Source organism: Chrysochloris asiatica, unplaced genomic scaffold (genome assembly GCF_000296735.1).
Source record: "Chrysochloris asiatica unplaced genomic scaffold, ChrAsi1.0 scaffold00040, whole genome shotgun sequence".
NCBI classification, from domain to species: Eukaryota; Metazoa; Chordata; class Mammalia; order Afrosoricida; family Chrysochloridae; genus Chrysochloris; species Chrysochloris asiatica.
The window spans coordinates 20,766,482-20,790,060 of NW_006408558.1; the positions used below are offsets into that span (position 1 = coordinate 20,766,482).

At 51.9% G+C, this 23,579-nt stretch overlaps 1 protein-coding gene across 3 annotated transcripts in view; it reads left to right on the forward strand.

Moving 5' to 3' along the window:
• The window catches only part of NRXN2 (neurexin 2), a 107,324-nt gene that overhangs the window by 11,112 nt on the left and 72,633 nt on the right, over positions 1–23,579 (forward strand). The window contains exons 2-5 of one of the 3 annotated variants that reach the window (XM_006860969.1): positions 6,902–6,919; positions 12,283–12,312; positions 14,484–14,555; positions 18,630–18,931. In XM_006860969.1, the coding sequence (XP_006861031.1) occupies positions 6,902–6,919; positions 12,283–12,312; positions 14,484–14,555; positions 18,630–18,931 (422 nt within the window). Of the gene's footprint in view, positions 1–6,901; positions 6,920–12,282; positions 12,313–14,483; positions 14,556–18,629; positions 18,932–23,579 lie in introns of those variants that run through there. The other 2 variants (XM_006860970.1, XM_006860971.1) reach the window with 2 other exon arrangements.

Below are 23,579 nucleotides of genomic sequence, written 5' to 3' on the forward strand. Positions count from 1 at the left end.
CTCAGAGTGACTGCTGTCACAGATGACCCAGGCAGAATGTGGGGAACTGCTCAAGAGAAAGCCTCAGGGACCAAGAACCCAGAGATGAGCTGGTGCTCCTAAGAAGCATCAGATGGCATGGTGGTTTGAATCCTGGTTTTGTTACCTGCTGGTTTGGTGACCTTGGGCAGTTTGTTTATCTGCATTTTTCGTCAAAGTCCTGTTCTGTAAAATGGATGCAAGAGTGTACTAAGGATGAAACAGCATAGAGAAATCCTTCCCAGTGGGTGATCAATCAATAAATGGTCCTATTACTGTTAATCCTGGGGTTGCGGGCTTCAAGGAGGTAGGTGGGACTTGGCTAGATCTTGAAGGATGGATGAGTAGGGTTTGTAGGGCTGGAAAGGAAAGGGGAGAGAAGGGTTTTCCAGCCAGAAAAAGAACCCACACAAAGATGAGAATCAAGTGCATCAGGAGGTGGTGTAGAGACCAGAGTGACTGCAGCTTTGTGGGTGATAGAATCATAAAGTCAATTTCTGGAAGTCTTGGCTTCCAGGTCAAGAATGTAGTCCATTAGATTTAAAGCTAGACAGATTTGGTTTCAAATTTCAACTCTGCCAGCAGTGTGACTTGGAACAAGTTCGTTCCCCTTTCTGAGTCCTGGACATTCTCATCCTTAAATGGGAGTTATGGTATTTCATCTAGCAGGTAATAGTGGTGAGCCAATGAAACAATTCACGGGAAGAGCAGGGCACACCATCAGTGCTCAGTCCATGAGAAGTGTTATTTTATTATTCATTCAACAAACCTATGAATGTCCTTATTATTTTTATTTTTTGTTGAGCCAGGAACTGTGCAAGCAGCTGGCTGTAGAGAGCTGAATGAAGCATTGTCTTTGCTTTTGGATGTCTCACAGTCCAGTCAGGAAGCAGACATGCAAACACAGTTGCAATATAAATTTGGTACATGAAATAATAGAATGCACATCTCTAGATGGAACTGGCACAGAAGCAGAATGATTAGCTCTGCTTGGGAGGTTTGTTCAGAATAGAGACGGAGTTTTATTGACCTGACCTGGGTCTTAAAGGAAGAGTGGACTGTCTTGGGCACCTGAGAGTAAGAGTTCTGGGGATGGGGAAGGTGTTTCAAGCAGAGGGATAGTATGTGCAGAAACATGTCATGTTAGGGAAGCGGGAAGAAGGTCGGTACAGCTGGAGCCTGGGTTGTTGCAGGAAGGGGTTTGAAGTACATGGTCACATTTCAAATAGGTTTCTCACACACACACCCATACACACACACACACATATGCACCCTCCCCCCCCCCCCCGGGAAGATTGTACTTTACCCTGTGGGCATTGGGAAGTTTGAAGTAGGGTGGGATCACTTGGTGGGCTGTGGAATAGGTATTCCAGGGTGAAAAGATTTGGCTGCAGGGAGAAATCAGTTCAGAGACTGATTAATGTTCTGGGAAATGAATATTAATGATGAGGCTTGGGTGGTGGTAGTGGGGAGGGAGAGATGAAGTAGGTTTCTGGGAGCCAAGTTTCATTTTTAGGATTTTAGGAGGTGGAACTGATGGGACGGGGCAGTTGGCATGAAAAGAGAGAAAGGCTGAATTTTGAGAGTCTGGCATTATAGGATAAGGACTGGTTTGCTACTCACAAGATTGGCGGTTCAAAGACACCAGCCACTGCTTGGAAACCCGATACAGGGTTGCTGTGAGTTAGAGCACTTAACAACAACAACAACAACCTGATTCGAAGCCTAGTGGCACCGTGCTTTAGGTGTTGGGCTGCTAAAAGCAAGGTTGGTGGTTCAAAACTACCAGCTGCTCCCTAAGAGAAAGATGAAGCTCTCTGCTCTTATAAAGATTTGCAGTCTTGGAAACCCTATATGGAGTTGCTATGAGTTAGAAATGACTTGATGACAGTGGATTTGGCTTTGAATCTGATTATAAGGAGCCTAGGCGATTCAAACTTACTAGCTGCTCCTCAGAAACCCTATACATGGTCATTATGAATCAAACTGACTCGACAGCCCTTAACAACAGCTGTATGGTGGCATGACAGTTAAGTGTTTGTCTGAAGCTCAACTGAAGCTCAAACCCACCTAGCTGCTCTTCTAGAGAAACACCTGGTGATCTAGTCCCATAAAGATTGTTGTTAAATGTCCCATAAACATTACAGCCTAGAAAACTCTGTGCATCTCTACTCTCTCCTGGACTCGCTAAAGTCTAAATGCATATGATGGCACCTAACGACAAAAACAACTGATTAGAGGGAGCCCCCAGGTGGTACAAATGGCTAAATGCTGACTACTCACCGAAGGGCTGGTGGTTCGAACCCACTCAGAGGCTTCTCGGAAGAAATGCCTGGCAGTCTACTTCGGAGAGTTCATAAACTTTTGAAACGTCCCTGGAGGGGAGTTCTGCTGTGCACACATGGGATTGTCATGAGTTGAAATCAACTAAATGTCAGCTGGTTTCTGGTTAAAATCTGATTAAGGACTGCTGGTAGGAGGAGAGAATTTTTTTGGGGGTGAGGCCTTTAAAAATTTAATGAAAACACATTTAAAAATAGATTTTATTTCTTAGTGCAGTTTTAGGTTTACAGAGAAATTCTGCAGAAAGTGCATAGCTTTGGTATACTTCCTCTCACCGCTACACACACAGCTCCTGGTATTATTAACATTGTTCATGGGTGTGGTACATTTGTTATAACTAATGAACCAATATTGATACATTATTATTAACTGATATACATAGTTTCCATTAAGTTTCACTCTTTGTGCTGAATTGTTGTTGTTAAGTACCATGGAGTCGGTTCCGACCCATAGCGACCCTGTACAGGGTTTCCGAGGCTGTAAATCTTTACGGGAGTAGACAGCCTCATCTTTCTCCTGCGGAATGGCTGGTAGTTTCAAACTGCCGACCTTGAGGTTCGTAGCCCAATTCATAGCCACTATGCTACCAGAGCTCCTCCCAGTGCATAATGTCATGCGTCCACCATAACAGTATCATGCAAAAATAGTTTCACTGCCCTAAAAATGCCTGGTGGCTCCTTGTGGCTCCGTGTCTTCACCAATGTGGATGGAGCTGGGGAGTTAAGAAGTATGGCCAGATGGCTCCTTAGAAGCAATGACCATGAGACTTTGTCTCTTATATTATGTACATGTTGTCAGAAAGGACCAGTCCCTGGAGAAGATTGTCATGCTTGGCAATGTGGAGGGTCCATGAAAAAGAGGAAGACCCCAATGAGACGCATTGACACCGAAGCAGCAACAGTGGACTCAAACATAGCAACAATTGTGAGGATGGTGCAAGACAAGGCAGGGTTTCGTTCTGTTGTGTACAGGGTCACTATGAGTCAGAACTGACTTGATGGTTCCTGACAACAACAACAACAACATGGCTGTAATTTGTTACAGAGAAAGGATAGGTACTGAAATTAGCAAAGGGAAAAGGTCCCTGGGGTGACTCCAAGGATACACTGAGTTCCTCCATCAACACATGTGACAACATGTGAAAATGGAATGTACCACGTACACTCATTAGACGCTCAGTGGTCAGGGGAGGGGCTTTGAGGTCATGTGGACATGCTGACGATGAGATGCCCATAAGACAGTCAGGTTGAGCTGCTCAGAAGACAGGTGGTTGTAAAGGTCAGAAGCACTGAAAAGTTCTGAGTATGTGTGTGCTCACCAGTGTGTGTGTGTGATGATCATAGCAATGCTTAGTAGACTTATCCTGGTGTGTTGTTGTAGGATAAGCACTGGGCCTCAAGGTTGGTTTGAACCTCAAGGTCGGTGGTTCAAATTCACCAGCCACCCCTCAGAAAACCCTATACAGGGTTGCTATGAGTCAGAACCAACTCAACAACTTTTAACAACAACAACAATTTTGGGTAAGTGGCTAAGCACTCACCTGTTAACCGAAAAGTTGTGAATTTGAGCCCACCCAGCAGTGCCTTGGAAGAGAGACCTGGCTATCTGCTTTAGGAAAGTTACAGCCTTGAGAACACAGGGGCTCCCCATGAATTGGAAATGACTCGATGGTAGCTTTTTGTTTGGTGTCTGATATCTGTGCAGGACTTGGGACAGGCAGAGGCCTGTTAGGAGGAGGTCCTCTTACAGTGAACCTGGTGTGAGGGCTGAGCATGTAGACTGCGGTGACCCAGGACCACCAGGTACAAAGGCAAAAGTGAACTTGTGTTCCTGGGCAAGTTTTCTTTGTGCCTAAAGGTGTTGGGTAAGGAGCTCTGGTAGCGTAGTGGTTACGAATCGGGCTGCGAACCGCAAGTTCAGCAGTTTGAAACTACCAGCTGTTCCACGGGAGAAAGATGAGGTGTTCTGCTCCCGTAAAGATTTACAGCCTCGGAAACCCTGTGCAGGATCGCTATGGGTTGGAACCGACTCCACGGCACACAGCAGCAGCAGCAAAGGTGTTGGGTAATGCTCCCGATCTCACTGGGGAAGCTGTAAGTTTGCCATGTGGTGCTAAATGTGGGCACGCTACCGGGTACATGGTTAAATGAATGGAATCTCTGGAGCCTGGAAGAGTGTAGGGTGCTTGGGGGTGCTCAGGAAGTGCTTGTTGAAAGCAGTGCCTTTGCTGGACGGACACACAGCAACTGGGTTACTTGGCTGTGGTAAACCGGGTCTTTGTGGTAGAGTTCTGACATTAGAGAGTCATTGGGGTAACTGCTGAGCAGATGGTTGGGGGAGTCCCTTAGCCACAAAAGTGAGCTGTCGACACTGCCAAGGTGAACAGGTAGAAGAGAGAGGAGTCCAGAGGGCCAAGACTGAGGTAAGAATCCACCATAGCAGGTAAGGGCTGTAAGTGAATCAGCGGAGAGAATGAGCAATCCAGGAAGCAGGCAGAAGCAGGGAGACTCAGGCAGGGAGCAAACCAAACTTGGCTGTTTCGCCTTGCTAAGCATAGCATGGTACCTGTCTCTGACAGGTGGAAAGAATTTTTGAAATGTCTGCCATGTTGGATTATCTAAAAACAAAAACAAAAACAAAAACAAAAACTGATCAAAACTCCGGGGCTCCTTATTTGCCCAGGTGCTGGAGAAGTAATTTTACTGAGTGACCAGGTTTCAGCACACGGAGACCAGACGAATACAGACACAGTCCTCCAATCACCACGAAGGATTTCCCCCAGAGCTTTCTTAACCAGCCAGCTCCCCCCGGAAGATGTAATGGAACGCCGTTGATTTCATAAAACCATTGTATACACAGCTTCTCAGGGGTGTAGTTGTTGGGTAAGCTCTGGCCTGGGTAGACATGTGTTTGTAAATCATGTAATCAGAGAAAGGTTTGTTTGTGTAGGCTTAGGAAATGGGTTAAATATGTACATATGAGGGGACTTCAAAAACTTTCTGGAAAAATTCAGTTTTCTTTAGATTCCATTTTTCTATGAACTTTTAGAAGCCCCCTCAGATATATAGGAATGACTTCCTGGATAGTGCCAATTGTTAACACACTTGGCTGCTAACTGAAAGGTTGGGGGTTCTAATCCATCCAGAAACACCTCAGAAGAAAGTCCTGGTCATCGACGTCAGAGAAATCAGCCATTGAAAGCCCTGTGGATTGCAATTTCTTTTCTGACACACAAGGGGCCAACATGAGTTAGGCTTCTTTATACAAGAATCTCTTCAAAAAGTTTGTGGGAAATGGAATAGAAGGATCGTGGAATTTTTCCATGAGCTGTTTGTGTCTTTGGCCTCCAGAGGCAAGGTGGTTGAGTATTATGTATTAGATCACTGTGCAGGTATTGAAGTTTGCATTCAGCCTGTGTGTGCATTTGTGTGTGTGTGTGTGTATCACGGGGGTGGTATAAGGTATGATAAATGGCAGTGTTTGTTTTGAAGTATCAGTAGCTCCCTCAAGAGTGAACGAGCAGACAGCGTGCAGTGGGGCTGCGGAGGGAGGAGATTGTGTGAGTGTGTGTCTCCCATTGCCTTTGCATATTGTACAGTTTCCCTTCTTCTAAAGACTCTCAGTAGGTGGGCATGTTGGAAGTCAGGTTTGAAGTTGGGGGAACCTTGGTCCTTTTAAAAAACCAACCAGCGTACATCCTGCCAGAGTTGTAGCTTTGTTGAAGGAACCGCCTCGCCTTCTTCCTTTAGTTCTCTCTCTTCCGTGTGGTGACCCCTAGACCAAGCCCAGTCAAACCCTAACAAGTGAGGCGTCACTGCCCAAGGGGGGTGGCAGGGCTTAGGGATGGGCCTAGTCGTGCTCACCACAGTTTGATCTCTTTCCAACAAGGATGTGGCCCTCTAGCCTAAGGATCCTTGGCCTCACACAGCTGCCGCTAACCCTAGAATCACGAAACCTGAGCTGGAAGGGGCCTCAGAAACGATTGCGTCTACCTTGCTCATTTTTACAGAAGAGAGACTGAGGTTCAGAGAGGTTAAGTGACTGGATTGGAAGTCACACAGCACTTCCACGTCCTGATGACTCTTTGTGAGGCGGGTGGGGGTGGGGGTGGCTGGGTCCTGGTGAACTGAGGCTTCAGGAGAGAGAACTGAAGCCCATCGCTACGCGTCTATGTGTGTCAGTGTGTCACTGAGCAAGAATGTGTGCCTGCGAGCCTGCGCATCGGTCCCCATCTGTCTACAGCCTGGTAGAGGGCAGAGCAGTGGGGAGCCTGTCGGGGAGGTAGGAAGACTGGTCGCTGGTTCTCCCTGTAACCTTGGTGGTCCCTTCTGTCTCCTGGGCCTCAGTGTCCTGAAGTGTCACACAAGGGTGGGTTTGATGTGTGTTCATGGCCCTGCAGCCCTCTTGGACCAGGCTGTTGGGTGACTTGTGTCAAGACTGAGTACCTTGAACCCATCTCTCTCCTGGGGGCCCTGCTAACAGCTCTGCTCTTCTCTCTCTCTCTCTGCCTTGCCCCTTCTCTGACCATGCCGGCCTGCAGAGGAGCAACCCATGGAAGGTGAGTGATATGCTGGGTCACTGGGTCGCTGACCTATCACCGTGGGGTCTTTGTTGGGGGGTGCTGTTGGCCACCTAGGCAACTCCTCCCCACCCATGTCTGGGGCCCCTCAGGAAAGGATGCCTGGGTTTTCTGCTCATTCCCTCTGCCTTGGTTTAGAGGGGAGAACTGCCTGGCCCCATGGCTTGTCAGTCCACTGGTGGCCTCCCTTGTTCCTTGATGGGAAGGGAAAGGGGACTTTGGGGAAGAAGTGGGGGGAGGGAGAGGCCGGCAGGATTCTTAAGTGCCCAGAGGCCCAGCCCAGTGTAGGAAGCTCAGACAAGCGGGTGCAGACAGGGAGGAGAGCTGTGTTGGGTAGAATCCACTCTGGGGTCTGGGTGCAGGAGGCCTGGGGTCTGCTGGGAGATACAGGTGGGCTGTGGTACACACTGAGGCTGCAGGCAGAGGGTGGGGGCCTGCCTGTAGGTGAACCTCAGCTCTCGGGGTATCCCTGCTTCCTCACCCTGTCCCTGCTCTAGCATGCTAGAAAGTAGGGGTAGCGTACCTCAGTCCGAGGCCCAGAGGCAGGAGTGGGGCGCACACCCCCCTTTGGGATCTGTCTGTCGACTCTTTCCTTGTCTTCTGTTTCATTAGCCTCCTTTCTCTTACCAGCGTCGTCTGTCTTTTCTGCTCTTTTTCTCTGGGGCTTGACCCTGGAACTCTGGCTTTGTCTCTCTCCTCTCTTTGGGGTTCTGCCCATCTCTGAAGGCACCTTCTCTTGGGGGCGAGGAGATCCCGGAGGATGGTTCAGGCCTGTTCTGTAGACTTCCAGGCTGGGCTGAAGAGAGCTTCCAAGTTCTAAGCTACTCGGAGAAGGCAGCAGGCAGAGCGCAAGAAGGGACCCCAATTGTCAAACCTGCCTCCTTTTTCAGGAGAGGCAAGGACCCAGGCGAGGCCTATGAGGGGCGCTCCAGGCCTGGCTTGCTCCTGCCCACCCCAGGAGGAGTGAGGGGAATCCTCAGCTTGAGTGGAGACAGGGGTTTGTCTTTCCCTGTGGTGTCCACAGAGTCCCCAGAGGGGCTAGTCTCTCTCCCTGGGGGCCTCTTCTCCGTGGGTGTCCCCGGCAGGCCAGGCCCATGTGTGTTGGTATTTGTCTGTGTCTGTGTGCAAACCCACCATCTGTTGTGTGACCATGTGTCACTGTGTATGCGTGACGTGGCTTCGTGTCTACTGTGCTGTGGTCCCATCTCTGTGTGGCTTTGTGGATGTCTGTATCTGCGTTTGCATCTCTGTGTGTCCGTGTTTACCTGTGTGTGTGTGTGTGTGTGTGTGTGTGTGTGTGAAGCAGAGAGAGAGAGAGAGGGAGGGGGAGAGGCTACCTGTCTGGTGGATGTAGCCTTCTGAGGGCTGGAGATAAGATTTAGTGCTGATGTGACTTTTACTTGCTCTTGATGTCATGTCTCCTCCGGAACAAAGGGAGAGACCAGGAAGAGCAGAGGAAGGGTGGAGGGGAGAGAGGTTTGGAGGAGGAAGTGGGAACAGAGAGACCAGAGGGGTACGGAAAGGGTGAGGAGAAGAAGGGCTCTAGTAGAGGGATGGGGCGGGGAGGAGGAGTAAGAGGAGCAAGGCAGGAGGGGGGACACAGTGACCTGGAGAAGGGAGAGAAAAAGGAGAATTCCATTTCAAGCCTTTAGGCTAGAAAGGGCCAAATAGGGAAGGTAGGCTTTGGGGACAAGTAGGGAAAGCGATCTGTGGACCCACCCAGTCTTTTCTTTAGGGTGTCAGGTGATCTCTGGTTTAGATATGGGGCTGGGTGTGTGTGTGCGCATCAGTGGTTGTACAGGGCTGTGTATCTGAGGCAGTGCATGTGTGAGCATAATGTGCATGCATGTGAATATATGTGTGTGAGTGTGTAGCAGTGTGTGAAACTGTAGCAGTGCTGGTGTAAGGTTTTATGTGAGTGTATGTGTGAGAACATGTAAGTACTTGGGTGAGTGCATACATATATGTGAGTGTGAATGTGTCAGAGCACATGCAATCGTGTAAATGCACAGGTGAATGTATACACATAAGCACATGTATGTGTGATCATGTATGTGTAAATGTACCTGTATATACACGTGAGTGCATGTGAGTAAATGCATTGTCAGTGTGGATGCATGTATCAGCATACATATACGTGTATTTGAGCATGTGTAGCTATGTGTGTGTGCATTTGTGAGAGAACATGTATGTAAGTTAGCACACATGTGTGAGTACATGTACACATGTGTGCGTATGTTGGTGTGTATATGTGCGAGTGCATGTGTGAGAGCAGGTACATGTGTGATCATGTGTGTGAGTGTCAATGCTTATATGAGTGTGGGCTTAGCCAATAGCATGTATGCATCTGTGTATCTCCATGTGACACATCTATGTGCTGCTTGTATACCTTGTTCTGTCCTCTTTCTTCCTTGGACTCAGCCAAGTGCAAGGGCAAGACAACACAAGGAAGTGGGTTTAGGTTTAGTAAGCGAGTGTTTAATGAGGGTGGGCTAGGGATGTTTTGCACTCTGGACCCTGGAGTCTAAATCTTGCTGCCCTTGTACCTGTACCTGCACCCTCCCAACCCTGTCCTGTTGATCAGAAAGATCCAGCTCTTCTCCCCTCCCTCCCTCCTCATTGTGCCTGAGGCCTCACTTTCTCCTCCCAGGCCCCTGTTGAGCCCACCTCCTCCTGAGATCCCTGCCTCCCATTTCCACCCAGTCTCTGTGGTGTGAAGAGAGGCCCGGGAGCCACCAGATGAAGTACCCAGGGAAAGGACCCTTGGCATTGCTATCCATCACTGCCGCTTGCTTCCTGCAGTGGTGGGAGGCAGGCTGATGCCACAGGTGGGCTCCCAGAGGAGAACACCCACAACACCCATGTGGGGCTGGAGGCATGAGAGGGAGCAGAGATCTCAGTCTGGGGTGGGGAGACAGGCTTTCTGGAGCAGAGCCCAGGCCAGGCTGGCTGAGCCCCAGGTCCAGAGGAAGGCTCCCCTTCACCAAGATGGCGCGTGCTGTCATGCCTGAGGGAGCGGAGCAGCTGGTTGCCGTGGTGACAGAGGAGAGTGCTGCATGCTAATGAGGCTGCTAGTGCTGGGCAGTGGAAGGGTCTGGGAGGGGCCAGAGTGGTTTTCCCCAGTGGGAGCCCTAGGCCTGGGAAGGGACAGGGTGACTCATGGGTACCTACTCATGGGCCCCCGGGGTGGGGCTGAGGCCAGATTTCCGATGGAGCCGAGGGCAAACCTGCTCCTGGTAGGTGAGTGGGATGTGGGCTTAGGGCTCTGTCTGGGTTCTAGATTTAGGAGGTCTGGAAGAGGATGCTGGGACTTCTTGGGGCAAAGAACCAGGGCAGAGATTGTTCAGTACAAGCACTAAGAATCAATTCAAATGCACAGGCCCAGTACCTGCATTACGGATCATTCTGTATCTCCTCAGGAACTGCTCTGGTTTTAGGATACCTGGAGCAGTTGTGGCCTCTTCCCTCCACCACCTTCAGACACACAGGTGGGGAGAAGAGAACAGCCTGAGCCACCTGCCCATATCTTCCAAGAATCCAGGCTTTGTCCCCACCATGGCCTTGCTGGCCTTCTAGCTGCTCTTCCTCCTCCAACCCAACCCTGCTGGCCCTTTGATCCATCCCAGAAACACCTATAGCTCTTTAACCTGTAAACTTAGGTCCTGGCCCAGCCCTCCCTGGGGCTATCACCTCATTACTCCAGCAACCGGAACCATATCTGAGGGTAACAGTGGCCCTGCAGGGCTGTCCCCTTCCTCAGGGTAATGGTGGGGTGGACATAGGGCTGGAGGTCTCAGGGGAGCCATTTGGGTAGTTCAGCAGACCACATTCCTTGTCTGAGATCTGAGGGGGGCCTGTGTTGGGCCTACACAGCTCTCTCAGGACCCGATCATCCTGAATGAGACCCCAGCCTGGTCTTACCAGATGTAGAACTTCTATTTCCCATTTTAGAAATTAAGCTTTTGGATCATCTCAGAGACATTCTGCCCAGCGATAGGGTGTCTGTGGAGCAATTCATGAGTGAGGAGTTTGACCTCTAGGAGAACCAAGGTTGCCTTTGACCCCTGCTCTTTGGGAACTATGACACTAGTCTTCCAGTCCTCCTTTTGGGAGAATCCAAGCCCCTATCTCTTCTCTGTGGTACGTTGGTGCTTCACTGTACAATTCTCGCCCTTCGTGCCAGAGACCTGGGTTCTAGTCTTGAAAGTCAGCATACCTCTTGTGTAGCCACCAGCTCTGTCTGTCTGTGGAGGCTCATGTGATGCGTTAATGCAAACAGGTTTCAGTGGAGCCCCCAGACTAGGGTGGACTGGGAAGAAAGAGTTGTCAGTCTCCGTCCAAATCACAGCCGATGAAAACCCTGTTAAACAATGGTCTGGTTCACTGATCATGGGATGGCGTAGGATTGGGCAGCATTTGGTTCCATTATATATAGCGTCGCCGTGAGTTGGGGGCTAACTCTGCAATAGCCAACGTCTGTGCCCCATTGAATCTCTAGATTCTGCCCACTGCTTGCTCTCTAACTTTGTCCCCTTAAGCCCCGATTTCCTCAGTGTCAGGCTGGGGTCTCTCCCCAGACTTACATGTGTGCACGATCCTTACTGTTCTTACAGGGGTTGTGGGGTGGGATAGCTGGGAGGGTCAGAACTGGACAGATGTCTCCGTGAACCCTCTGGGTGGGGGTTCCCCATCCTTCCCCTCTTTCCCCCTCTCAGTCCCGGTGACAGGGGGCTCGGGGAGCGGGCGTGGGGGTGGAGGTGTCCCTGGCCGCTCAGTCCCACCGCTAACAGGACACTCTCTTTCTCTCCAGGTGCCTTTGATTTTTGTGTCGTGTTTTATTTTCTTCTCCATCTGAATCGTTTTTCTCGTTGACCGTTTTTTTTTCTCTCCGCCTCCCGGAAGAAAAAAAAAAAGAAAAAAAGAAAAAGGAAAAAGCAGCCCTCCCAGCCTCATGCTTCTCCTCCTTTTCCTTTTTTTTTTCCGGCAAGAAGAAAACAAAAGAGAAACCAAAATCTCCTTTTCCCCCCACTGCAGTTACTCCTGCCTGTCCCCCCGTCCCCGGTGCCTCCCCTGGTCTCTCTCTCTTTCTCTCTCTCTCCCCCTCTTGAGCCCTTCACCCTCTGTCTCGGCATCGGGGCCCCTCTCCTCAGCTTCTGGGCTGGGGGCTTTCCCCCCGATGTCTGTCACAAGTTAAAAAGGGTTTTAAATTGTGGCAGCAAAACTTTTTTTTTTCCCTCCCTTCTCTCTGGCTGATTTTGATGACTCGTGTTTTCTTTGTTTCTTTCCCCTTTTCTTTCTTTCTCTCCTTCCTTTCTTTCTTTCTCTCCTTCCCCTTTTCCAAGGTCCGGCTCACCTGACGTTAAACAGCGAAGGTATGGTTTGAAGTTTTGGTTTGGTTTCGTTTGGATTGGATTGGATTGTCCCCAACCTACACTTGGATTTTCTGTTCTTCTCCTCAGTGCCCTGTCCCTTCCCCTTGCTCCTCCTCCAAGTGTCCTGCCTTCTCCTTTCCTTCCCAGTTCCTTTCCTCTGCCATTTCCTTATTTTATTTTTGGGGTGCTGGGTGTGGGTGTGGGTGTGTCCTTGTCTGTGCTCCCACTCTGGTCCCCTTCCCTGAACCACCCCATCCACCCTCATCTCACCTTGGTTTCTGACATCAAGAGATGTTTGAACTCCTGCCGAGCCTCCAATCACCTTTTTACGTTTTCCTGGTAGCGTATCTTGCTTCATTTATTGATTTATTTTCTCTTTTTCATGGTGGTGTTTTGTTTCCTTCCACTCATTCTGATCATTCTTTCTTTTCTATGAACCTGAGTGAAAAGAGCGAAGCGTGGGTTGGAGAAAGGAAGTCGGGCGCCCCCCTCCCCCCCTGCTCTATGATGCTCCCATGCTCATAATGGAACAAGGAGGGGAGAGTGGGGGAACCAAATTGTAGGATGCTCCCCTCTCTCAGCTGCCCCCCCACACCCCTTCATTAGCCCCTGTAACTCTCATAAGCCCATTGGACAGGTGACATTGGGGAGCAGAGAGATGGGGCGACTTCCCAGCAATTGCTTATGGCTGAGGCCTCAGCATCTAATGCTGACCTCCCTTCCACCCAGTCCTTACTGTTCTTCCAAGTCCTGGTGATACTTAAGCAAAGCTGGAGACAGATCCCAGGAGTCCTGTGTGTGACCTCCTGCTCTGCACCTCCTGATGGATTCTCTCTGAGCTCAGTCAGGTGTTTGGTCTGTTGGCAAGCATCTTACAGACGGACAGGCTGGGGCCCTTGTCCTACAGGACAAAGACTACACTGCTTGTGGGGGTGGGCTGTGGGGAGACATTCACATAGATGTGAGGTTTGGGGTAGCTTTTATCTGGGGAGGTAGGGATCTGGGATTCTTACAGGGATGGTCAATTATGACAAGAAACCCAGGGAAAGAGGAAGTCCCAAGTGGAGGAGGTGGGCATAGAGATGCTGATTGGCTCATTCACATCTTTCTTGCCTCTTGGTACCCGGCTCTGGGGACACTAGATTCTAGCAGAGGGCTCACCTGTGTCATAGAGGATGACCCAAAAAATTGTAGAAAGCCCCTCCCATGGAAAATTCCGTAGCTTCCGTGTTATTCTTCCTTTAGTTCTGGGAGGCAGGATTGGAGTTAGAATAAGAGCCCAGGGGGGTACTTTCTGCTTCCTTCCTGACTCCCTTCCTGGCGCCATCCCGTGGGGTCTAGTAATAGTAGATATGGTACCTGGGAGCCCAGCTGGAGGACAGAAGTTCAGTGGCAGGCACAGGTGGAGAGTTTGAACCTGCCTGGAACCCACGCATGTTCTTTGTGCCCATGGGGGTTTGGGTGGGTGGGTTTTGGAGAGGAGGCCAGGGTGCTGATGATCTGGGTAGGGTGATGTGGGAATGCCACCTGCTAATCAAGAGCCCTCTTGGTATGCCAGCCCTTCTCTAGGCTCATGGAGGGGTGAAGGACACACTTGGTCTCATGTCTTCCTGGGTCAGGAGGGCCAGCAGACACATTAGCTCACACAGTGTGGTAGCGGATCAAGTACCTGCTGAGAGTATAAGGCAAAGGGACAGGGAGGAGGAGAGGCTGGAGGATGAGGTGTTTGGAGAAGGGATTCCTTATGTAGGAGTTGAAGAGCATGAACTCTGACCCCAGGTTTGAGCAAAGATGTAAAGCAGGAAGAGGTGGCCAGCAGAGGAAAAGAACATGACCTTGTAAGCGGACCTTAGGGGCCTGTGGCCTGGGGCTGGCTTGTGCATATTGGACGGTAGACGGGGCTCTTCTGCCCCAGTGACCCCTCCTGGGTAAAGGTTGGAAGTTGGTGGTTGAGTTTGGTGGGGTCTGTAGTTCAGGGGTTCCCTGACGTATCACCTGGATCCTTCCCCAGAGGTTCCATCCCAAAGGCAAGTGAATTCCGCATAAATCCCCTCCTCTCCTGGACCTTCGGGCAGAACCTTCACCCTGGAGAGGGCCCTCTGTGACCTCATGGCTGGGGTGGGACTGGCTGGGTGGCCCCTGTGCCTGACTCCCCAATTCTGCTTCTCCAGTAGGGTCCTTACTGTTCTCCGAGGGGGGGGCCGGGAGAGGAGGAGCCGGCGAGGTGCACCAGCCGACAAAAGGTCAGTGAGCCCATGGTACCCAGAGGGTCCACCCCTCAGTCCCTTGCAGGCTTAACTGCACTTCCTGGGGGAAACTGAGTCAACAGGGCGCATCCCCTGCACCCCCAGTGTCTTTCAAAGGGTCCCAATTCCAGCCCTGGTGTGAAAGGCCCTGAACCTCCTTTTCTGTTCAGAGCTCTGTTTTACTGATGGGCTCTTTCTAGAACCCAGATTCATCCTAGAAGGTATCTGTCTCTCAGTGGAGTGACTGGGCATCAGGGTGATACCCCCCATCCCCACCCCCTGCCTCCATTTACGCATCCTCTTCTTGAAGCCTGCTAGGTACCCAGCCCAGGGATGTTCCAGTTGGAGCTGTGGGTATTTCTCATGCATATGTAACCCATGTAGCACCTAAGTTACCTTCCAGAATCTCTGTGGAGCTGGGACCATGACCTTCACTGTATAGTGAGGGATGGAGGCTGGTCCTACCGCCAACACAGCCTTAGGTTTCAGGTTTCTTCCTCCATCTCTTGGCTGCCTCTCTTAAGAGACCCCTCTTTTCCTCAGAAGTTTACAGCCAGTTTAGCAACCACACAAGGTGCTTCCGTTGGTGCCAAGCACTGAGGCTGTGGAGGCCCATCCCTTCCGTACAGGCTGTTCTGTCTGTCTGGATGGCCGCCAGTCCCCGTCCCCTCCTCCAATGACCTGGTGTCTCTTTCAGCTGACTCTCAAAAAAAAGCAGCCAGGCCGTCCACTCCGAGACACTCCCAGGTCTTCTGTCTGCACCGTCTACACTGCCATCCTTCCCTTATCATGCCTGCTTGCTGTTGTTCGTGACTAGCTTGCCTCCCCCACTAGGCAGAGCCCCTGAAGCCAAAGACTGGACACTTTTGTGTGCATCCCCAGTGCTGTTCATGGAGCCTGGCTTTGCTCAGGACATTTCTGCCCCGTGGGTGAAGGGACTCTGTTTAAGGGACTCCCTGATGTCCTAATAAATCCCTGCCACAAGGTGTGGTGCAAGCCTGCAGAGTGGTACATGAGCGATGCTGACTTTGTTCCCATGTTGATTTATTTGTTCATCTAGAAGGAGAAACAGGCCACAACACAGAGAGTCAGGTAGTGAGTCGAGTGAGAGCCAGTTATTTATGAAGCTGCCCCCCCCTCCCCCAGTCTGTTCTTTCTAGGTGCACATGACAGGCTCTGAGGTAGGCCATGTAAGCTCCGTTTTCTAGAGGAGAAGGCCAGGCCGGTGTTCCCTAGTGACTGGTTGAGCTGGCACTAACGCCCAGGTCTCCCTTCTCACATCACACTTCCTCTCCAGGGAGCAGTACAAGATGCTACTAAGCAGTAGATGCCAAATGACAGAACAGACAGCTCCAGTGGTTGAGAAGAGGGAGGGGCTTTGGGGGGCTGGGGACACTTTCCAGAAGAGGACTTTGAGCTGGGCCAACTCTGTCCGTCAGGGCACTTAGAAACCCAGGGATCCAACCCCTTTTCTAGCTTGACCCGAGGCACCAGATGCCCCCATGGTGGGAGGAAAACAAATGTCAGCTCTTACCCCTCAGAGCTATTAGGATTTCTAGTTGTTCTAGCTAGGAGACCTGGTGGTACAGTGGCTAAGTACTGTGTAGTTCAAACCCACCAGCTGCTCTACGGGAGAAGGTAATGGTAGTCTGTTCTCCTGAAGCCCCATGAGGTCGTTCTACCCTGTCCTATAGGATTGCTGTGAGTGGGGTTTAGGGTTAATTGTTCAAATCTGGGAGTTGGAGTTTCTGGGCTAGTCTGCCACGAGAGTCAGTGGAGAGCGCCCTCTGGTGCTCAGGCCTTGTTCATCCTGAGCTGGTCCCTGCTCTTCCGATAGAACTGCCCTCCATGAGGCCCCTGGGCCCCTGAGAATTCTTCTCCTGTCATCCCCAACATAGGTCTGTGTCATCCTCACATTCCTGGGGTTTCCCACGTAGTCATGTTTTCTCTGTCCTGCCTGAATTTTCCGGTCCCCTCCAATGCTCTGCCCGGCTCTGTCTCTGGGCCCACTTCTGCCTCTGGGGCAAAGGAAACGGGGGTGGTGGGGTGAGGTGGTGGTGGTGGTGGTCAAGTGGACTTGAGCTTCAGAGGGGCTGGCCTGACTCCTCTCCTGAGAGACGTGAGATGGATTTGAGGACCTGCCTGATTTTTGAGGACCAGCCTCAGCCCCGCCTCTCTCCTTTCTCTCGCCTCTTTTGTTCCGTCCCAATCACCTTTTCACGTGGTTACCTTATTCTCTCCTTTCTTCCCTTTAATGCTGTTTTCTCTGACTGCAGTGAAGGTGAAGGAGTGGGAGGGGAGGCTTGGCTTCTGGGAGGGACTTTACGGGCAAATCCAAGGTCAAAGACATTCCTGGTTCTGGTCCTTGAGCCCCTGGCTTTGCCTGGGCTTGGGCAGCAGGCCTGGTTGCTATGGAAACAGTAAGCCCTCCCCCCCCCCACGGCCTTGGATTTCATTCCCTTGAGGTCCCTGTCTCCCTTTTCTGGCTGACCCTCTTACTATCGCCCACACTGGTACCCCCAGGGTTTGTTCCTCTTCTCTGTCCACATTGCTTTGCTCTCTGCCTCTCCCCTACAGGCCCCCCTCCACCTTGCCTTTCTCCCCATCTGCCCCTGCTCCATTCCTCTGCTGTATTCTGGTCCCTCTGCACTGGGGGACAGAGTGACGGAGGGAGGGGTTCAGGCTGTTCCATGGTTCCTCCTTCTGGTTGCCCTGTGGCCTCAGGAAACCAGGCCTCACCAGCTGCAGCATGTGTTGTGCCAGGCTCTGGGGCAGCAGCTGGTGCCTTGGCATTGGGAGGCAGTGGGACAGTTTGTGGGCAGCCTGCCCAGAGGAAGAGAAGCAGGGCTGTGTGCAGAGGTCTGCAGGACGTGCACCCAGAGTCCCCCTCCCTGATTCCAAATGTCACCCCTGCAGCTGGACCAGCTCTGTGATGTGTGCAGCCTGGCGTTGCTTGCTGTATCAGCAGGAGGCTGCCCTGGTGGAGCACGGACCATGTCTGCCCTGAGCCACCTGTGAGGGAGGCAGGGCGAGCTGTGTGTCCCTGCCACAGGCCCCCCTCCTGGTGATGGAGTGGTGCTGGGAACCCAACTTCCCAGCCCCACTGATGCATTCTCCTCTCACTTGTCTACTCAGAATGCTGGGGACCCCCAAGTGTCCACGTGCCCTCTATACATACTCACACATCCATGTCCACATTGACACATTCACATTCAGCATTTACATACACTCATGTATGCATATTCACATGAACTCACACAACACTCATGCACTCAAACACACTCATATTCACGTAACACACATGTACACACTCATTCTCCACACATCCACATACGTTAATACACATTCACACACACCATACACTCACATGCTCCACACACACAATCATACACTTATAGTCTCACATTGCTCACACACACTTACACACGCATATTCACACTCACATACTGAGTCGAGAGCTGGGCACACACGCTCCCACACCTGGGTACATGGGCCACAGAAGCACTGTGTAGGGCCGTGTGCACTGGTCTTCCCATGTTGGAGTAGGAGGTTGTGGGGGGACGTGGCGGCTCTGCCCGGTCCCACCTGGTACATATTTCTGCTTTCCCATGCACCTTACACCTGCCCATCCCACCTCCTGTTCTCATCTGCTCAACAAGCCTGGTGCCCCACTGCACATGGCGAGGCCTCATGCTGTCCCTGGTGCTGGGAGGGGCCATCACTGGGGATGAGGCAGCCACAGGTGGGGGACCTCCAGGGGATCAGGAGAGGTTCCTGTTTTCTTCCTACATCCTTGGTTAAGGGGAGAGGCCGCTGGGAGGCTGTGGAGGAGGGGACAGTGGTGCTCCACCCAGCTCTGTGGCAGCGTAATTATCAGCTGTCAGCATGAGAACCACTTAACAGGCATGGGGAGTCCACTTTTCGCAGGAAAGGTGGTGGGGTCCTGAGAGGAGGGCTGGCAGGCTGAGGGGGCTGGTACTCCAAGCCCAGCCCACAGGACTCTGGTGCCGGCTGCTGAAGGGCAGAGGGGGTCTGTATACTGCGCCCCACTCAGCCTTCTCCCGTTTCCAGGGAAGGAGGAGTTTGTGGCAACCTTCAAAGGCAATGAGTTCTTCTGCTACGACCTGTCGCACAACCCCATCCAGAGCAGCACGGATGAGATCACGCTGGCCTTCCGCACCCTGCAGCGCAATGGGCTGATGCTGCACACCGGCAAGTCTGCCGACTACGTCAACTTATCCCTCAAGTCTGGGGCCGTCTGGCTGGTCATCAACCTAGGCTCGGGTGCCTTCGAGGCCCTTGTGGAACCCGTCAACGGCAAGTTCAACGACAATGCCTGGCACGACGTCCGGGTCACCCGAAACCTGCGCCAGGTAGGGGGAGCAAGACCAAGGCGGGGGCTGGCTGCATCTGGGGCAGCATAGGAGAGCTCATCAGGCAAACAGTGAGCCATGAATTTGGAGAAGGTGTGGGGCTGTGAGAGTCCAGGAGTGGAGCAGTGATTGGGTGGCCTCAGACTAGGGAGCCAGCTTGGGCGTGGTCCGTGGACAGGAGCGGAGAGGAGGGGAGACGGGAGGGGAAGAGCTCAGGCCAGTGGGAGTAGGTGGGCTGAGGCAATCAGGTGATCTGGGAGGAGGGTGATTCGTGAGATGGAGCCTGAGTGGGTGGGCCTTGGGGTGCTGCTGTGTAGTGTGTGTGAGGGGACTCTGGCCTCATGGAGTAGGTGTGGGTGTCTCGATACTGGGCAGAAAGGCACAGACAAGAGCCAGACCTGTGTGGGGATAGATGGACTTCCCTCAGGCCTGGCTGTTTTGGGGGAGAGGGGGAGAGGCAGTGGAAGGGGCGGAGCAGTGGAGGGGGCGGGGCAGTGGAGGGGGGGAGAGGCAGAGGGGGAGAGGCAGTGGACAGGTGGGACAGTGGAAACGGAGAGACAGTTGGGGGACAGGGCAGTGGAGGGGTGGGGCCATGGAGGGAGAAAGGCAGTGGGAGGGGAGAGACAGGGACCAGTCAGGGCCCTGGAGGAAAAGCAGGTCAGGGAGGAGGAGCAGGACTGAAGAGAGTAGGTGGCCCAACTTCCTCTGGGCAGGACTGTCCACCTTCACCCCTTCTCCTTGCCAGGAGCCCAGGCTCTCCCTGCAGCCAGCTGCCTTTCTGACTTGGAGGAAGCCAGTATGGTCGGCCCTGCCTTAGGACTCTTCCCTGCAGTGCCTCCTCAGCTCTGGCTCCCAGATTCACCCTCTGCAGAGGGGCAGCTGCTACTGGACATGGTCTCTGTCTGCTTAGTGTGACCACTTCACTGCTCCCCAGGCCTAGGCCTCATGCTGCAGTGAGGCCATCTCCTACCAGAAGCCCCACAGCTAACAGCCCTGAGAGGGTCCTGTCCCAAGGAAGGTCCAAGTCAGTCCTTTCCAATCAGGGAGGCAGCTGTGTTCCTGTGGTGCCTCTGGTCTCCTTCTGTTCCCTCAACACCCGGCTCCCATGTATTCCTGCTCTTGCTGGGCCTTCTTTCTCTTGGATCCGTAGTCTGGAAGTGGGTGCGGGGCTGCTTTACCTCTAGCAGCGTCCACTTCCATCAGGGACATTGGCATCCCTGTCCTTTAGGCCCCATGCTCTCACTCCTTGATGGCAGATCTTCCGTTGACCATCCTTCTCCTCCTCTTCCGCGTCCTCCCCCTCTTCTCACCTGCTCTTCCTCAGTACCGTGGTGTGAGGGTCTGATGGGAATTCCTTCTCATTCTGTTCCTTCCCCCAGCTACGAATGCAGTGGCAAAGCGCCTGCTCCCTTCCCAGCCGGCAACTCCTTGGGCTCCTGGGATGCATCTATTCTTACACTCCTCATGATCTGGGGAGGCACCCCTACTCAATGTGGTGCCCCCTCTTTGGGTCACATCCTTCCCTTGCCTGTTCAGAGGGCTTGGCTGGTGATGTCATTGGAGTCTGAGTACACTCCAATGCATCATATACCTTTGTGGTACCTCCAGAGACCACTCCTGTGTTATGGGGAGAGAGTTGCTTTTAGGTCCTTCTTGTTCTTTCTCTGTCCCCCAACAACAGCCCTGTTACTTGGTCCTCCCTTTGGCAGGTCATGGCATGCCCTGAGAGAGTGTGCTGGGGGCAGGGCCAGGCTCAGACCCACTGTCTTCCTTAAAGTCAGGTTTGACTCAACAGCACACAACAATTGTTGTTGTTGTTAGGTGCCATCAAGTTGGTACCGACCCGACCCATAGCGACCTTATGCACAGCAGAACGAAACACTGCCCAATCCTGGGCCAACCTCACTACTGTTGCCACGCTTCATTGAGTTCATTGATGCTGTCACTTGGCCAATCTATCTCATTGGGGGTCTTCCTTACCACACATGATATCCTTTTCCACACAATGTGTCCTCCTGACAATATGTCCAAAGTATGAGAGATGAAGTTTGGCCATCTTGGCCTCTAAGGAGCACTCTGGCTGCACTTACAATAGAAGACCCCCAAAAAGGCCAACAAAGGGCCTACTGTGTGCTGTTGAGTTGGTTTCAACTCATAGCGAAAGTGGCTGGTGGGTTTGAACTGTTGACCTTGCACTTACTAGTCCAGTGCTTATCCTACAGTGCCACTGTAGGATAAGTCCTGTTGTCTCTAGGGGCAGTGGTGGAATTCTTGCCTCCCCTGTAGGAGACTGGGTTCAATTCCCAACCAACACCCCTCCGGTGCAGCCTTTACCTGTCTGTCTGTCAGTGGAGGCTTGGGTGCGGCTACAATGTTGACCAGAGTTCAGCAGAGCTTCTGTACTAAGACTGGGAAGACAGACCTGGTGACCGACTTCCAATGAAAACCCTGCGGATTACAATGGTTCCGTCCACAACCCATCATGGGGAAGCTACAGGACGGTTCTGTTGTGTTGAGTTGCTATGAGTCAGGGGTTAACTCAAAGACCAACAAAACCAACAGTAGCAACAAGTTGTCTGTAGAATACCGGTTCTCAACTGGGGCTGTTGGGACCTCCAGAGTCATTGGACAATATCTGGAGACAGTTTTGGTTGTCACAACTGGCAGTGGCTGTTGGCATCCAGTGGGTAGAGATGGGGACGCAGCTAAACATCCATCCCACAATGCACAGGGCGTCTTCCACAACAAAGACATTTCCAGCCAGGAGTGTTATGGAGAACCCTGTTGTAGAGAGGGAGTGAGCAACCCTCAAGTGCCTTTGCGCTCGTGACACCTTGGGGTAGGAAAGATCCTTTTGTGACCCGAAGTGTGATGTTGGGTTGGGGGTGGGGTGATTTGAGGCAATGCCCTGCCTCTCCCAGGCTTCCTGGGCCAGGAGCAAGGACAAGAGAGGAGATACAGGAAAATGACAGCTGCCTGCAGTCTCACAGGCTGGGGGGCCCCAGTGATTAGAAAGCAGGAGGATGCCTCCAGGCAGCCAGCCTCTTGTCTCCAGCTTCTGCAGCCGAAGTAGTGGGTCACAGGCTGGAGGGAGGTAGGATGTTCTCTTCTCTCCTTTCGGAACTAGATCAGTGAGGACCAGAGGGCCTGAGGTGGCACCTTGCTCTCACCTTCCCTTCCTTGCTTGAGGTCACGGTGACTGCCTGCCTCTCCAGAAAACGATTTCCTCTGAGGATTCCCTGAGCCCTATTTTTAATCCAGGGCCCACTTGCCTCCCACCACCCCGCAGACGGTACAGACTCCCTTCCTCTCAGCCAGCACTGGATTGGGAAGACCAGCTGGCTTCCAGAATCTCCCAGGGGCTCGCTCCTGCCAGCTCCAATGCTGCCACTCACTCCTCAGGGCAGGCATTTCCGGGAGCTCCCTGGTCCCGGAGGATGGTGCCCAGCTGCCCGATTGACCATTTAGGACCCCTCCCACCTTCCTTTTGGGCCACTCATCATGTCTGAGAGTCCACAGGGCTCCCTGTGCTTGTCCACGTGGACTCTTTGAGGCCACCCCTCACCCTCTTTTATACCTGGTGACATTCCAGAGCAGGGGGGGTGGGTTTGGGGTGTGCTCAATCCCTAGATGTTGGAATGACTCTACAGAGATAAATTCTCTAATCTCTCTAAGCCTTAGCTTCTCATCTAAAGTGAGAATAAGCTTTAAAAAAATGTTTTATTTTGGTAAATAGATATGTGAGGTGTCCCTGGGTGACACAAACAGTTAAGTGCTTGGTTACTAGGCCAAAGGTGAGTGGTTCAAACTCACCCAGAGGTGCCTTGGAAGAAATGCCTGGTGATCTGCTTCTGAAAGATCACAGCCTTGAAAACCCTGTGGAGCACTTCTACTCTGCCTTCATGCGGTCACCATGATCCACAGGCATGAACAACAACTATTATGTCTCAGATATTTGTCATTTCAAGTCTTCACATATACAAAATTCAATGACATTTACTAATGTTCATCATGTTAGTCAACTATCACCTTTATCTATCATCCCAATATTTTCATCGCCTTTAACAGAAACACAGTGTCCCCTAAGCACGGAGTCTTCCTGTCCCCCACCTGCCTGCCCCTGGTAGCCACTAACCAAGTTCAGTCTCCATGCGTCATCCCTCTTTTAGAGAGTTCACAGAAGTAGAGTCACACACGATTTGCCCTTTTGTGACTGACTTATCTCTCTCCACAAGGAGCCTTTTGATGATTAACTGAGGGAATTTGGTGAAGCACTTAGCAGGGTCCCTGGCTGGTGGGGTCCTGAAGGGCTGCCTTACAGCGGCTCTCTTTATCGGTGGTGTGGTTGTTGGGGTTCAGTCCTTCAGACCCAGCTTTCCTCCATCCAGCCCTGTAGTTGGGTTGTCTTTCTTTTTCTCTGTTCTTCAAGGTTTTGGGAACACTTGCTTGAGCCCCAGCACTTTCTGCCTGTGTTGTTAATATTTTGTTGATTTCTTATCCTTCAAGGCTTAATACTGGCAACTATTGAGTGTTTTAAATTTTCTAGTAGTTTTTCTGGTTCTTTTGGATTCTTTGTTGGATAGATTGGACTAGTAGTCCAATTTGTGAGATTTAAGACCCGAGGACCCAACATGTATTTTGTATAAGT